Genomic DNA, 17,488 nt, shown 5'->3' on the forward strand with positions numbered 1-17,488 from the left:
GCCCAGGTTTATTCTTTGCTCTTCAACTTCCTTAGCACAACTGGTGTACATGCAATCCAAAATAGCTTGCTAGAGTTAAAGAGGATGTGGAGGCTAGGGTATTGGGATGAAAGCACTAACATGTGTGTGCCACTGATTATTGGTGTGAACTTGGGGAAGTTCTGTTTTCTTTCTGAGCAACACTATCACCATCTGGAAGGTGTAAGGTGTTGACCTGGATCACTATTTTTCACTTTCAGTTATTTACATATTAAATTCATGATTTTGCTATATACATGTACCTTCTATACCATTGTTTACTTCTTTTTCTTTGATTCGACATCAAATCAACTTAGCTGTTTTTTACACTTAGCCTTATCCTACACAAAAATATCTAGAATTGCAGGTTTTATGCATTGTTAATCTCTTTTTTCTAAAACACATTAAAATAAATATTTAGTAAAACAAAATGTTTTTCTAAGTACTATTAAAAATAATATAGCACCGCCAAAAGTAATCTTTCACACCAGGATGGGGAAATGCCAGACAGGAGAATCTCTAAGTCCTCTTACCAGTCCTATGAGTGTGCACACCAGTTTAGGATTTGGGAGACTTTAGCAGAGGATTAATTGATTTAAGTGGTCTGCATCTTAGCTCTGCTAGTCCTGTGGCAGTCTGGAAGCCCTTCTCTCTGCCTTTAACAGCTGTCTCTGTCCCACCCAGGCAGCCATCCAGACAGCCCTGAAGTCAGAGGAGTCTTTGCTGGCTCTCAAACTTTATGAAGAAGCAGGTGATGTGTTCTTCAATGGGACCCGCCACAGACATCACGCAGTGGAGTACTACCGAGTAAGTCCAAGCTGTGCAGTTTGATGAGCCAGGCCCTGGCACAGACGTGGGCAGGGTCAGGTTGGACTTCAGCCTGGGTCCCTCTTCTCCTCTCTTGCTGTTATTTCTTTTTTCTCTCTTTCTTGTCCAGTACCCACCCACTCGCCCTCTCTTCAATCTAGCGGGAGCTCAGGGAGGGTTCTGATAAACGTAGTCATTCTCAGGCTTGCTAAGTTATCCTTCTTGGGATAATACACCGAAATAATTGAGTCCAGGAGTTCAAGACCATCTCAAACTCTTGGGTGCATGGTACTTTACAGTTTGTAGCACACTTTCAAGTTTACCAATGTTTCCCACTTACTACTGGTGGTGCGATGGGAGATTATTTAAAGGGTTACATAGATGAATGCTTTTGTTTGATCATATTTTTAATGAGCATGCATTAAAATATGTTTTTTAGAAACTAAAAATGTGGCCGGGGGCAGTGGCTCACTCCTGTAATCCCAGCACTTTGTGAGGCTGAGGCAGGTGAATCACCTGAGGTCAAGAGTTTGAAACCAGCCTGGCCAACATGGGGAAACCCCATCTCCACTAAAGATACAGAAAGTTAGCTGGGCATGGTGGTGCGCACCTGTAGTCTCAGCTACTCGGGAGGCTGAGGCAGGAGAATTTCTTGAGCCTGGGAGGCAGAGGTTGCGGCGAGCTGAGATTGCACCACTGCACTCCAGCCTGGATGAGAAAGTGAGACCGCATCTGAAAAAAAAATTAAAAATATATTATACAAGCTAATCAAACATATGATTTCACAGATATTATCACAAAGGATAAGGCAAGAAAAAAAGAGTTGATGTTAAGAATAACACAAATTAAATAAATGTCCAGATATTAAGCAGATATGTCAAAAATTGGGATTGTTATTCATCACTTACTGAAATTTGGGAAGCCTCATTATCTTATTTGAACCTAAAATTGTTTTCATTCAGCTATTCATTCATTCGTTTGTTCAGTTCTTTTTTCAGTGATCAAACATTAGCAAGCACCCAGTCTGTGCCAGGCACTGAGCTAGGGAAGAACAGGAACGCATCTCTGACTATTGAGGGGCTTATTTTCATATGCATTTCATTGTGTAGATGAGAAAACTAAGGTTCAGAAAGATGAAGTGATTTGCCTAAAATTCTATCATGATAAAGACATAGAAATGACCACTTACTGAGATATTAACACTCTGTGGGCGTACTCGTGTGTTTCATAGATAGCACTGTGGGTGCTAGGGGAGCACACAGCTGACATAGGAACAACTTCCCACATGACGTTGGGAAAAGGCTCCTCTTGTTCCTCCAGGTTTCCCCAATGTTAGGGGGCCCAAATCCTTCTACTTTTCTACTTTAAGAAATGGGCAAAGCACCATGAGCAAGGACCAGAGAGAGAGTAGAGTAAAGGCACACAAGGAAACATGGCTGACCCCCATTTGTTTTAGTCCTCTGTCATCCCCCAACCCCCGCTTGGAGAAGATAAGCCTCCTAGTGTATGGTATGCATTGATAATTCCTAGCTAGACTAAAGTTCCTTGTGCCTCTGTTCTTAGGCTGGAGCTATTCCTTTAGCAAGGAGGATGAAGGCAGTGAGAACTGAGCTCCGGATTTTCAACAAGCTGACAGAGCTGCAGATCAGCCTTGAAGGCTATGAGAAGGCTTTGGAATTTGCCACCCTTGCTGCCAGGCTCAGCACAGTCACAGGTTGGTGGTCTTTACTGTCGGGAGTGTTGAATGGGAGGGATGACTAGTCAAGGACAGAGAGCAAAGTAGTAACAACACAGGCTCTGGAGTCAGACTGTGTGGGTTCAAATCCCAGGTCCAACTGTCAGGGAGTAAAACTGCAGTTAGTAAAAGTGCATTTTCCCATGAAACGGAAATGTAAATGAAGGTCAGGTCCCTATTACCCTAACTCACAACATAGCTGAATATCTTGTGTTTATGGCAAAAGCTAGTGGGAAACAATAAAAGTCACCGGAACAGATAAATGGCAAAATAAAAAAGATGTAAAAACCCCTCAACTTGAATGTTGGTGCTTGAAGAAAAGCAGGATTGATTAGAGAAGCCTTGATTAGATGTAAGGGTAAATGGAATATTCTATGATGATTCCAGAAGGGACTTCTGGGCATTTTCAAGGGCATCTAATGTGGATGATACTGGACTTTATTGTGTCTAATTGCACTCTTGAGAGCTCTTTCTCTCTTTTCCATACCTTTTTCCTTATTGCATAAGACCTCATCTGAGTGACTGTGTGCCAATCCTAGGGAAGGCCTTGAAGGCCCCAGGCAGCTCTTCCGAACACTTTATCCCTCACTGGATGGGAGCTGAAGGGAGATTGCATGCATCCTTTATACATGTACTTCCCCTGTGGCTGATTTTTTCCATATCAGAGAATTTTCTCTCTCTTAGACTTTCTCTTTTAATTTTGGCTTTTGGCTCTTTGAAGCTTACAAGTGATGTTTTTAGATCGTATCCAACAGCCACCTTGCAAATATTTTAAAGATATGATTGTAAGCCTTTGTTCCCTGTGAAAGGCCGCTCTGTATTGAAACAACAAATCCAGCAAACAGTCATAGACCTGTTAGAAACCAACATTCTAAAGCATGGTTTAACGGTGAACAGGTGTCTGTAGCTTATCTGAGACTGAGAGTGGGTAAAGGGGCCAAGAAGAGACTGCTACATGGTGGTATCCAAGATAACTCTCTGAAGATAAACTTTTGTGTGAGGAAGGCATTTGTTATGCAAAGTTATCCATTGCAAACTCAGCTACTCCGTCAAGCTAATCTTGTCACTATGACCCATTACAAGGGTTTAAAAAGAATTATTTCCCAGAATCCTACATTACAGTAGCATCTGCAATAAGAAGAAAATTTTCTTCTAGGAATCACCCCAGGAAACCTTGACTGGCACCCATCCTCCACTTAGTTACTCTTATAGAGCCCCGCATTTTCTTTTGTAGCACATATGGCAGGTGTAATGTTACATTTGCTTGTGGGATTATTTAAGGAATGCCTGTCATGTGAGGCAATAAGCTTTATGAGTACAGGCACATCTTCTGTCTTACTCCCTTATATCCCAGTACAGACCCCGACATCCAGTAGGCCTTCAAAAAGTTTTATGGATTGAATGAGTGAACAAATGAAGGAAAGTGTTGGCTGCAGGATATCTCTGTCAGTCTTCTAATTCCTAGGAGATCGGAGGCAGGAGCTGGTGGCCTTTCACCGCCTGGCTACAGTGTACTACTCCCTACACATGTATGAGATGGCTGAGGACTGCTATCTGAAGACCCTGTCCCTCTGTCCACCCTGGCTGCAGAGTCCCAAGGAGGCTTTGTACTACGCCAAGGTGTATTATCGCCTGGGCCAACTCACCTTCTGCCAGCTGAAGGTAAGGGCCAGACTTCCAAGATTTCTCGACAGCCACCACCCAACCATTCTGCTTCCTGACCCAAACACAGTGAGGAGCCTTTGGGGTGGGGCTGAGAAAACCAGAGTGCCAAGATGACGAGTCTTGTCTCATAGGGTGGGTAGTGGCTCTATAGGGGACATGGAGACTCTTCCCACTTAGTCCTGCGGAAGACCTCAAAGGACTGAGCCCCAGATGTGGAGGCTGTAGTGAGCTGAGACCTTAGCAGCTGGGACTACAGGCACACACAACTATGCCTGGCTAATTTTTGCATTTTTTGTAGAGATGGGGTTTTGCCATATTGCCTAGGCTGGTCTCAAACTGTTGCACTCAAGCAATCCACCAGCCTCAGCCTCCCAAAATGGTGGGATTACAGGTGTAGGCCATCATGCCTGGCCCAGAACTTATTTTTTGGTGACTTCTAGAGTTGTGTTGGTTACAAGTCTCTGTCACAACCCTGACCTTCAAACTGTTTTCCTAGCTTTGGTTTCCATTTACCAGAGGTCCCTGTCCCCTGAAGCACAACCTTAATCTCTTTTTTTTTTTTTTGAGATGGAGTTCCACTCCTGCTACCCGGGCTGGAGTGCAATGGCGCGATCTCGGCTCACCGCAACCTCCGCCTCCTGGGTTCAGGCAATTCTCCTGCCTCAGCCTCCTGAGTAGCTGGGATTACAGGCACGTGCCACCATGCCCAGCTAATGTTTTGTATTTTTAGTAGAGACGGGATTTCACCATGTTGACCAGGGTGGTCTCGATCTCTTGACCTCGTGATCCACCTGCCTTGGCCTCCCAAAGTGTTGGGATTACAGGCTTGAGCCACCGCGCCTGGCTAATCTCTTAATATAGTGGCTTCTGAGTCACTCCTGTGTTTGGCCCCAGAGAACCCACAGGGCAGCTCTGCTGTCTTTTTCTTATTTGCCAGACTTTGCTTCTGGCCTGAATTAATTACTGACTTATGAGGATTAATGGAAACCAGGCAGCCTTCTTGAGTCTCACCCAAAGAATCATCTGTTTCTCATCTTTACTGTGTAGGGAGGGTGAAGGAGGTGGGGGGGTCGGGGGGGGCGGTTATGAAGGACCCTCTAGTCATCTTGCCTCTGCCCCACAGCTTCCAGGGCCAAAGTGTGTAATCTGATCATGTCAATCAAGAACTCTAGGGATTGTAAAGGGAAAAACTCAATTTGAACTTCCTTAGGCAGAAAAGGCAGCTTACTGGCTCAAAGAATGTGAAAGCTGAGTTACAGATTTAGCGGCAGATAGCTCTGGATCCTGTTTCTCAATCGTCATCAGAGATTTCCCCAGCTTTCGTTGTATCCCTTGATTTTGTATGTTTCTATTTTGCTTCATTTCTTGGCTTTTTTCCCTTCTAGCTACTGGCAGGTTCAAGTCCACCTTTGAGCCTGCCAGTTCAGAGGGACCATTTTCCTTATTGAGTCACAGTGAAAAGTCCCAGGGAGTGGCAGACACAGGTCAGATTTGGGTCATGTACACATCCCTGAAGCACTGTGTCCAGGGCAATGATGTTTCATGATTGGCCAAGCCTGAGTAAGGGGCCACCTCTGTGCCTGGGATGGAAGGCACTGTGATTAGCAGTGCCCCAAGCACCGCAGTGGAGGGAGAGAGGAGCTCCCCTAAGGACTCAGGAGATGGGGATGGAATATGGGGCAAAAAAAAAAAAAAAAAGCTGGAGTGGCCAGCACAGCCTCCTAGCCTGTCCTGGAAGTGTTGCTAATGCTGTCTCTTCTTTGCCCCCATGCCACGGGGTTAGGATGCCCACGATGCCACTGAGTACTTCCTGCTGGCCCTGGCAGCAGCGGTCCTGCTGGGTGACAAGGAGCTTCAGGACACCATTAGGAACAGGCTGGACAACATCTGCCAGAGCCCCATGTGGCACAGCAGCCCATCTGGGCGCTCCTCAGAGAGGGCGCGGTGGCTGAGTGGTGGTGGCCTGGCCCTCTGAGGAAAGCTGTCCTGTCTCTGGACATTTGGCAGGTCAGACTCTGCCCCCTGCCCTAGACTCTTAGATACTCATTGGGAGGATCCAAGTCTCTACTTGGCCCAGCCCCCTCATTTTACAATGAGAATGATGTCTAGAGGCAGAGGGGCTCATTGCAGGCCACAGAAAGATTTGATGGGGCAGCGATGAGAATTCCTGGCTCCAGGCTTTGCATCTGGAGTCTTTACCAGTTGATTGTTGCCTTCCACACAAACAGCCTCTGAAAGGCACTTTCTCCACATGTAATTCTGGAGAAGATGAGGAATCTTGCCCTCTGGGAACCTTCCTTCCTCCCCCAGTGAGGAAATCAGTCACTGCACAGGTGCAAAGGCAAGCAGATTGGAGTTTGTGTTCTTCATCGATTTTCTCAGGGAAAGACCTCCTCCCCTTGCCAGTGAAGGAACCTGTAGTTTCTCCCATTTCTTTCTTCAGAACCAAAGTAGGTATCACTCCTCGTGCTCACAAGGATTGGCAGAAGAGAATTCAGCAGGCTCTAAGCTCGAAAGGCACAGCCTCAGAATGGCCTAATGAATTGCATGAAACCTGACCTGGATTCACCATCTTCCTCCTGCCATAGGGCTGTGCTCCCACAGATAACCTCCCTGAAACTCCAGGGAAGCTTTTCAAGAGCCAAGGCTTGGAAATTGAGTGTTAAGAAAATTATGACACACATTGCATATAAATAGTGTATATGATTAAATATTGCCAGTTACATTTACACACACATTTTGTCTCATCCACAATGGGGACAGATGAGATGGAGGACTTGAAGGATGGGTGAGAATACCAAGGCCTGTCATTTTTGGTTTTTTTTGGACAGCGTCTTGTTCTGTTGCCCGGGCTGGAATTCAGTGGTACAGTCAGGGCTCACTGCAACCTCAGACTTCAGAGCTCAAGCCATCCTCCTGTGTCAACCTCTTGAGTAGCTGGAATTACAGGCACATGCCGCCATGCCCAGCTACAAGGCATCTTATTGATCTCAGGGCAGCTCCTTTACAAAGCACCTCTATTAATGACCTATCACTGCAGAGCACAATGAGTGGCCTGAAACAAAGCTTATAATCTCACGGTTTCTGTAGGGCAGGAATCCAAGCATGACTTAGCTGAGCCCTCTGGCTTAGGGTAGCTTACAGGCTGCTCAACTTCAACTAGAGAAGGATCGGCTTCCAAGCTCACCCACACAGTTATTGTTAGGAGTCAGTTTTTTGCTAGCTATCGGCCAGAGGCTTCCCGCCACCACTTGCCATGTGGGACTCTACACGGGGCAGTCATGACATGGTACCATGCTTCACCAGAGGGACCAAACAGGAGGAGCAAGAACCAGAGTGAGCAGGAGAGAAGGAAGTCACTGTCTTTCCATAACCTAATCACAGAAGTGACATCTCCTTAGTCTTGCCTATTCACTTCATAATAAGTGAGTCACTAGGTCCAACTCCCACAAGAGGAGGGGTGTTTACCAACAGCTTGAATACCAGATGGTGAGGAATCATTGGGGATCATTTCCCAAGCGACCTACCACAGTATCTGAGTTATTTGATAATGAAATCAGGAATTCTCTAAGACAGTGAACTGAAATTACGGTCCATTAGCCAGCAGCATGAGGATTACCTGTGAGGTTGTTTGAAATGGAAATTCTGGGGCCCCACTTATGGTCTCTGAATCAGAATTTCTGGATGCCAGAACCCTGACTCGTGCAAGCTCTCCTGGTGATTTTAATGCACACAAAAGTATGGGAAGAACTGCTGCAGGACAAGAGCCCTCTGATAGTGTGCAGAACGGTTACCTGGTGAACTTGCTGAACATGAACTTCCTGGTTCTACCTCTAATAATTCTGATTCAGTAGATCTGGGATATAACCCAGGAACATGGGTTTTTAGCAAGCAACTCAAGCAAACCTGATGCAGGTGGTTCAAACTTGCTCCTTGTGTGAACAAACAAGGAGACCAGCCATAATTCCCTCCATCTGATGCCCATCAGCTTAGCTTTTATTGTCAGACCATCTGCCCTTAATTTCCAGCTTCTTGGACTGACCAGATGGTTGGTTGTATCACAGGGTGAGATGGGAGCGTTGAGTTAAGCTGCCATTGCATCTTCTAGTCACCAAGGTTGTCTATGCATCGGCACATATTTTCTCTTAGAGACATAGTTGGTTGTCAAAAGGCTGTCTACTCCAGAAAATATTCTTCTCCAGGAAGGAAATGAAATTATCGAATCCACGACCATGTAGAATAAATGCGGTTCTGCCCCCACCACAAGCTGTAAAAGCCCCAAGCTGGGAGGGATGTTGTGGTTGAGGCTATTCGGTCTAATCTCCCGTAAAGAGCCCTTTCAACAACATTCCTGGGAGACAGTCAGGGGCACATGCATTCCGGAACAGTTACACATCATATATTTAAAGAAGGCTCATGCAGCCCTGGAACCCATACCACTGGCCATTCCCCATCTGACTCAGGTTACACACCCCTTCCCTTTTCCCAATGACTATTTACTCTCCTCTGGCCAGGTTTGTTTCTGTTTCTCTGAAAGAGCAGTTCCCATAACTGCACCAGGCTTCTGACATTGGCTGATGGGTGAAGAGCACAGAGGGATGTTACTATCCTTAATATGATCCTTCCTCTCCCCAGCAGCCACATCTGTCCTTGGTTTCTACTGGGCTTTATAATCAACTGAAACTTCTGTGTCTTCTGACTTGAACTTCTGTTTGGACAGATCTTTCTCAATTGCCGCAAAGATACATACGCATTTTCATATGCAAACAAACACACATATGTGAAAGGCATTGCTTCTATCCATTTTACATTTTATTGGACATTTTAGCTAAAATGTTCTGATTCTGTGCACTTTGATATTCCTGTAAATCTGATGAATTCACCTGTAACCAGGGTAGTTATAAAAATGTTTAGCATGTTTCCAAAGAAAAGGGTAAGAGTATTTTTTTTAAATGAGAAAAACATTGTGCTATATAATTGCAATTACTATGTTCTATATGTAAATCACTTGCTAAAACTCTTTTAAAAAGTGTTTAACATTTTCATTTAAAAATGTGGGCCAACTATTCCCTTTGGAAACATGTGGATGCTATTTTTTTTTCATGATCCACGGAGAGTAAAGTGGTGATTGGATCTGGGCTCTACTTAAACATTTTTAGAAAATAAGTGTATCATAGCCAAAGATGATCTAGTTGCCCTCTTTATTCTAATTGTCCCTTCAAAACTTATGTGGGCTGGTGGCTGCTGGCTCCTTACATCTAATCTAAATAAAGAACAAGGAGGGCATTGCAACATTGTGGAAAACCCTGTACCATGTTTTCTCAGCTTTCAGGTATACTCATTCCTTGGCCAACAGTATTAACATTCTGAAATCCAATACTGCTTTTGTTCTTTTCTTATTTGCTTTTCCATTATATTAAGATGCCTTTATATTGTACCTCTGTATATATAGGTATGTGTGTGTGGTCATTTGCTTCCTCTTTGCCAATATAATGCAGTTCATTTGGCAGCAGTTTATTTGAGGAAGGAAATATGCAGGAATGGACAGTGTTAGGATGGGGAATGGGGGAGCCTATCACTAGAGGGAAGCTGGGTTTTGGTCTTGATTTTGACATTAAATTGCAGTGTGACCTTGGGCAAGTCACTTAACCTCTACACGCCTCAGATATTTGTCTTCTGATATAAGAACCTCAGCTTTGGGTTTCTTTTCAGCAATGTTATTTTTATACTGTATGAACAGGATGAGAAACAGTATTGGAGAGATGAAATAATATATTTTTATAGCCCAATTTTATTCTCTTCTTTTTACAGGTGAGTAAACTGAGGAGCAGAAGGGTAACTTTCTCCCAGACACGTTGGTAGTTAGTGTCACAGACAGCAGTACTTGGTGTTGGGCGGGGAGGGAGGCTGTGGTTTCATGACTCAAGGACTTAGTTGCACAAATGACAGGATTTCTGCTGTTTGGGGATACCATCACAGTTGTATGTATATATGTATGTGTGTGTGTATGTATGCATGCATTTATCACAATATGTACCATTCAAAGAGCCATTTGCAAAATGTTTCTTAAATTGACTTACTTCTTTTACTCATATGAACATTTTTATAAAGGATGACTAGCCTATATAGAAGAAAAACTTACATTGTTTTCCACAAACAGAATTCCATAAATAACAGCAAAAACAATGAAAACAAAACAATGCATTAACTTCAAGTTAGGTCCTGTTGTTCATTGCAAGCACCCAGCCTAGGCCTTATCTGGCATTGTCTGAAAACAGATTAATAAGTGGCAGAGGGTATAGACGACAGACTATCACCAACCTCTTTTTCCTTGTGCGCTCAGAGAAATGGAGTAAGCAGGGAAGAGGACTGAGCTTTTTTCCATGAGCATCAGTGCCATTCAGTGCCAGTTTGGGCACACACCTTGGGCATTGGGGACGCAGCTGGGTCACAAGAAAGGGGCAAATGATTTATCACGTAATATGATTCAGTATCAGAAGCACTGTGATTGAAGTTAATTACAGGATGTTATGGGCACTGAGGGGAGGGGATTTTACCAGGCAGGGTTACGGGCATCAGGAAGGGCTTTCTGGAGGACATGCCGTTCAGACTGAGTTCTGAAAGGGAGATCTACTTAATTCTAACTGCAGACCAGCAGACTGGTATTGACAGACAGTGCATGTGTCAAACAAAGGTCCGGAGGGTAGGCAGGGTGTGATGATTTCTGAGAACAGCAGTAAGTTCAGTGAGGCTGGAGCAGATTCAGCGAAGCAAAGAGGGTTTGAATTCTACCTGGAGGTTGAGGGGAAGCTATAGAAGGGTTATAAGCAGTTGAAAGAAACATAGGCAGATTTGTACTTTCGAAAGATGATTCTGGAAGCAGCATGAGACTAGATTAGGGCAGCAGTGGGGAAGGTGGAAAACCCATTCGGAATTGGCTATTCCAACAAAACACTTCAGCCTTGATTCAGATATCACGAGTTTTCCCCATGAATGTTCTCCTTCTGATCCCACCTTGCATTTAGTTGCCATATTTCCCTAGGCATCTCTGCTCTGTGACAGTTTCTGCCTTTCCTTGTTTTTCATGATCTTGACAATTTTTGTCTCTTTTCCCCTTGTTAATTGCTCCCATTGTGATGTGTGGACAAGGGGCAAAGAAGGAAGAAATTCAGGGGAATGTGCTCTGCACTCACTCAGGTGGCGGCTCAGGTGGGGGCAATGGAATGTGTTTTGGAGTTGGGCATACTTGGGTTAGAAACTGTTTCTTACTAGCTGTGTGACCTTGTGACCTTCCACAAATTAATTAACTTCCCTGAGCCCAGTGCTGTCAGAATTATATCAGACTTCTTTATGTCAAAGACAAGGAAATGGCTAAAGCAAATCCATCTTTGGAGGTATGTAAACCTTGATATTGAGAAGTGCAGCCAAACCTAGAGGTGTGGCCGGGCACCCTGGTCCTGCATTCAGGGACACTCCTCTTCTTTATCACTGAGTGACCTGAGCAACTTACTTTATCTCTTTAAGCTTCGATTATTCCTCTGCTCAGAGTTTTGAGATGAGATGTATGGATGGCTTGCTGTGAATACTCAATTGGTGGTAGCTGTCACATTGAAGCAGAATTGAGTAGATTCTTAGTAAGCACGTCTATTCCTGGGTCCCATGTTGTAAGTGGGAGGGTGTGTATGTTAGGGCTGCTCTTTGCTACTGGGCCTTTCACTTGGCAGTCTTCCCTCTTGGGTAGGACAGCATGTATTTCCTGATGTGTACCCCCTCACTCTCCGAATTCTATTTGATTATTCCAGAACTCAGGGGACTGGAAGATGATGGCTGCTGGAAGTGCTGGCTTTAGGAATGTGTACTTCATTCACCTTCCTCTAAGAGACGTCTTTTCCCCAGAGAAGTAGAGAAAAGTGGCTGCTTAGAGGGTGGGGATTCTGCCCAGCTGCCATGGTGCAGGATCAGATATAACAGGTGTGGTCGGGACTGCGCAATGGGGTTGTTTGGCTTGGCTTCCCAGTAGAGGCTCTGGGAGGCAGGTGGGAGGGAAAGATGCTGTGCTTTCAAAACGATTGTAAGGGTGAGAACCGAGCTGCCACTTCTAGTGCTGCCTTTGACTCCTTCTCCAGGGCATCACACAAGCTTGAGGGATGAGGCTCGTTGAGGTGAGCTTCCAGACAGGATAGATGAAAGGATGGTTGAGGTCACATGGATAATGAGAAGACAGGCTAATTGATTGCTGTTCTTTTCTGTGAGAAATCCAAGAGTTCCAGTAGGGGGCAGTGATGTCTTTCCTAAATAGTGTTATCATTGCTAAAGAATGTATTTAATATTAATAGTTTTGAATCAGACTAGAGCAGTGGCTTTCGAATCCTTTTTTGTTGTTATGGTGTTGTTGTGGCCCACAGTAAGAAATGAATTTTCTGTTGTATCCTCGTGTGCATAGGTTTGTGCATATGCAACAACATAGAGGAAGGCACTCTTATACATTCTGTTCTGTTCTATTCTATTCATTTAAAAATATTTATTCTAGTTAAAAAAGTCTCATTTATGACTCACCAGATGAATTTCTCATTCATTAACCTGTAGTTTGAAAAGTGCTGACCTGGAGGGAGGTCTCTAAAAAAGTGCAGTAGAGCTCTAGCCTTTGTTCTTTTCTATGTATTATTTGATGAATATCTTACTTCTTTTTGAGACCAGAGAATGTGTACATCTCAAAATAAAAATAATAGTTGAGGCTGAACATGTGTTATGCATTAAGTCCTCTGCAAAACCTTTGTAATGACTCTCATGTAATCCAAGAATATTTTGGTATAGTTACCATTATTTTTATCTCCACTAAGGTTTAGAAAATTGATGTGGCTTGTCTAAGTCCAAAGTTAGTGGTGATCAAGGTGAGATTTGAACTCATGTCTCTCTGATGCTGGAGCTAGAAAATGAAACCATTATATTGTATTGTGTTTCTGGCAGGTGATACATCTCTGAGAGAAATGCTATCACTAATATGATTATGAAAAGGAACTAGATTAAAATTCGTTTCAGCAGCCTGTAATACTGGGCTGAAATCAATACAATGATTCTGTTGTAATTGAATCCATCAAAATTGGTTACCTAGAACAGGATTGGAGATAACTGACTTTCCAGGAGGTCTTGGAAAAAAAAAAAAAAAAAACCACTGGTGTTATTGTTGACCACAGTCAGGTAACTTAGCCTAGAAATAAAAATAGACTGTATTTCCCAAATGGAAAATAGAAGGAGGAAAAGAAAGCTTGGACCTATATTAGTGATTGTCAAATTATAAGATCTGTAAGTTATGTTTTGAGGAATATTCCAGGTGGGGAGTGAAATGAATGAAGGAAACTTATTGTAAGAGACTTCAGAGCCAATAATAGATGATTATGGACATCTGAGGATGGGAAGCAGCCAGGTAGAGTTTTGTGGGTCTCACTCATCATGGTACCTGTAGCTTGAATGGTGGTAGCAGACAGAAGATCATGAACATGAGAGAATAACCTATTTTCGACACCATGGAAAAAGTTGTTAGGGACGTCCTTCTCCTCCAAATATGTGTTGAAAAACAAGTAGCCTGGGAAGAGCCCATGTTCATGTAGAGATGCTTTACTTCTTATGCATAAATATTGGTAGTAACACTTTTTTACTCAGTATTTAGGAATGCTTAATTATCTACTTCCATAACCTTCCATTTTACTCTGTGTTTGTGTGTGTGTGTGTGTGTGTGTGTGTTTTAAATGTAGGGTTGCATGTTTTACCACTATCTATGAAAAGGATTTTGAAAATAGATGCCTCATTTCTGTCTTTTATTTTATTTAACCTTTCAAATCTAGCAGACCATATTCAAACATGATCTGTATGACTCTCAACTTCTTTATCTTCCTTGTATGGGCCAAATAAGTGTGAAGGTGACTTTTTTTGTTATTGAACATTCTCCCACGTAGAGAACTTCTGATGTTTGTTCATTTGGGGATATATCGGACATCTACTTCATAGAGACATTCATAGGAATGCCCCTGATTCTTTGAACGTTGTACCAGACAGCAAGCAGTGAAAATGGCTACATCTGCTTTCCTCCTCAGGGGAGCTGCCAGGGGCTAGGCTGAAATAACAGCTGCATGGTAATCCTGGTGACCAAAAACTACTTGCTCATAAAACAAAACAAAACTAACTTTTGTCTGTCCTAGAACACATAGCTTTGGGGCTCTAGTGGGTGGAGGGAAAGGATAGCAAACAGAAAGATTACTTGGATTTTCATTTCTGGTTGTTTTAAGGGCCTAAGAGCTTACATAAACTGATATTCGGATCCTCTTCCAAGTCCTGTGGCATTCTTTTCTTTCTTTCCAAGTTGTGTGAAGTCCATCTGTCTGTTTCTCTCTCTCTCTCTCTCTCTCTCTCTCTTTTTGGCAAGGTATCACTCTGTTGCCCAGGCTGGAGTGCATAGCTCACTGCAATCTCGACCTCCTAGGCTCAGGTGCTCAGGTGATCCTCCCACTTCAGCCTCCAAGCAGCTGGGACTACAGGCATGCACCACCACATCCAGCTAATTTTTTTTTTTTTGGTAGTTTTTGTAGAGATGGGTTTTCACCATGTTGCCCATGCTAGTTTCAAACTCCTGGGCTCAAATGATCCATCCACCTAAGCCTCCCAAAGTGCTGGGATAACAGGTGTGAGCCACGGCACCAGGCCATTTTGTCTCTGTTTTCTTTTTCCTCATGTCCTTAGCATTTCTCTTTTGCTTGTGCTCGTTGGTCCCTGCACTTTTCCTTCAAAATACTTATCATAGTTTAAAAGTATACTTTATTGTAAGTTTTTTTTTGGGGGGGGGGGGAAATATTCCATGTGTACCACCTAGACTGGAAGTTCCATGAAAGCAGGAATCTTGTTTGGGTCACTCAGCTCTGTATTTCCAGAGTGCATCCGAGTGTCTGATGCATGGCAGGCTCTCAATAAAGATTTTTTATTTTTTGAGACAGAGTCTTGCTCTGTCACCAGGCGCCAGGCTAGAGTGCAGTGGTGCGATCTCGGCCCACTGCAACCTCCGCCTCCTGGGTTCAAGCAATTCTCCTGCCTCAGCCTCTCGAGTAGCTGGGACTGCAGGCACACACCACCACGCCCAGCTAATTTTTGTATTTTTTTTTTTTTTAAGTAGAGGTGGGGTTTCACCATGTTGGCCAGGATGGTCTCAATCTCTTTACCTTGTGATCCGCCCACCTTGGCCTCCCAAAGTGCTGGGATTACAGGCGTGAGCCACCATGCCCAGCCTTTAAAGATTTGTTAAATGAGTGAGTAAAAAAATAAGGGGATGAAATGTTGGGCTCAGATTTTGACCTCTTGTCACTTATAAGAGGAAGAAAGTCTTAAAACTATATTATAACTACTTATTGCTCATGAGTGATGGAGAAATCAGGTGATAGGGCTGCTCACATACATAGCAGGTATTCAGCAAAAGTTTATTGAGAATAATAAGCATAATTTTCATTTGTTTAGAATAAGTTGATATAGATGTGGTATGTCTTTTCTTAATTTTCAAAAAGGTAGTAGTTCGACCAGGGATAATCATGCTCTTTTACTGAAGCTGTGATAGTCATTGTGCTAAGTAATTTACCTGAAGTATGGGATTTGATCCTCCAAATGATCCTCCAAAGGAGGTGACATTATCTTCCCTTTTCAGATGAAGGAATCAAGGTTTAAAGTACTTCAAATGTTTGCAGAGATTCAAAACCAGTTTTGTCTAACCTGAAAAATCAGTGTTTTACATAATTATGTAACTATGGTTACACGTTTTCCCTTTCGGAATTTAGGATCTTCAAGATAAATATTTCTCTTTTGAACATTTGAAGGTTTCCCTTTGTCTTAAAGAGGAGGGATGACAGAAAATCTTGATGACAGCCAAGGGGCAGGGACCTTGGCTTATATAAGCATTATTGCACCAAACACCACAGGACATCCCTTCAGTGATGAATCTTCTATGGAATAAAGTGCCAGGGGATAGGTGGCAACTTTAAGGTATTTTGAGGTCTGAGTGGTTCAGAGTATTGTTTCAGAATCTCAAGTCTCTTTCCTTGGGAAGTCATAAGTTCAGGGCATGGTGGGATGCAGGATGAAAAGCTCATCCTTGCCCTTGAATATCTGTTAGTCTGTCTGGGGGAGATTGGATACATGTGTGCAAAGCACTAGGAGGAAAATTCTGAGTTTAGCCCTTTTGAGACAGAGGAGTCAGATGGTCACCCATCTATTCATATATCTACTCACCCACCCATTCGTCCATCCATCCATCCATCCATCCATCCATCCATCCATCCAGCCAGCCAGCCAGCCATCCTTCTGTCCATCCATTCATTTATCCAACCAGCCAATTAACTAACCAACCATCTCACCACCCAACCACCCACCTACCCAACAAAGCAAGCAAGCAAGCAACCAACCAACCAACTAATATTGAAAACCTCTTATGTGCTAAACTCACAGTCCAGTGAGCAAGATCATGACAGTCCCTGACTTCATGAGTCATATGGGCTCCAAGGCAAGTCAGAATCCTCTGATGAACTTACCTATTATTCTTATCATCACAGTTTGGATTTGGGCACTTATACCTCAAACGCTGTTCTAAAGGTTACTCCTATTATATAATTGACTTCTCTTAATTTCTCTGACCTACAAGAAATAATTGCATTGTATAATTATTCATATAACACATGTGAAGAAATGAGTTCAAAGACGTTAAGAGATTAATTCCTACTCAAAGTCCTGTAGATAGAGAGTGGCAGCGTCAGGACACTAATCCAAACCTTATCTATATTGCAAGTATTGCATAAAAGCTTAGCTGAAATTCTGATCAATTTTATAGAACTTCAGCTAGCTAGCTCTTGTTCACCTGAACTTCCTGTCTAAGATGCATGGTGGCACCACTGAACAACTCCACTGCTTATCAAATGTGTGCCCTTAGGCAAGTTGTGAAGCTCTTGGTGCTTCATGTTTGTCACTGGCAAAACGGAGATGATAATAGTACTTATCTCATGGGATTGTGGTGTGAATCAAATGTGTTAATATATGTAAAGTGCCTGGCCCATGTTATATAAGTGTTGGCTATTATTGTTATTGTGTTGACAGGCGTTTCAGAAGAGTACTTGTTTGGGCGAAGAAGATAATTAACACTTCTTTGTTGAACTTGTGGGACCGAGACATGCTTAGAGGAATGTAATCTGGGCTAGGTGCTTGGCTGTTTAGGTGAGCATAGAAGACAGGGATGGC

The 17,488-nt window shown here is 43.3% G+C and overlaps 1 protein-coding gene across 2 annotated transcripts in view; it reads left to right on the plus strand.

Annotated features, from left to right (window-relative positions):
- Positions 1-12,965, plus strand: part of SH3TC2 (SH3 domain and tetratricopeptide repeats 2) — a 71,885-nt gene extending 58,920 nt beyond the window's left edge. For both annotated transcript variants that reach the window (XM_017531348.2, XM_037739552.1), the window contains exons 14-17: positions 703-825; positions 2,389-2,539; positions 4,026-4,222; positions 6,009-12,965. In XM_017531348.2, the coding sequence (XP_017386837.1) occupies positions 703-825; positions 2,389-2,539; positions 4,026-4,222; positions 6,009-6,200 (663 nt within the window). In that variant the 3' untranslated portion in view covers positions 6,201-12,965. The remainder of the gene's footprint in view (positions 1-702; positions 826-2,388; positions 2,540-4,025; positions 4,223-6,008) is intronic.
- The last annotated feature ends 4,523 nt before the right edge of the window (positions 12,966-17,488 follow it).

Source organism: Cebus imitator, unplaced genomic scaffold (assembly GCF_001604975.1).
Source record: "Cebus imitator isolate Cc_AM_T3 unplaced genomic scaffold, Cebus_imitator-1.0 Scaffold71, whole genome shotgun sequence".
In the NCBI taxonomy this organism is placed as follows: domain Eukaryota; kingdom Metazoa; phylum Chordata; class Mammalia; order Primates; family Cebidae; genus Cebus; species Cebus imitator.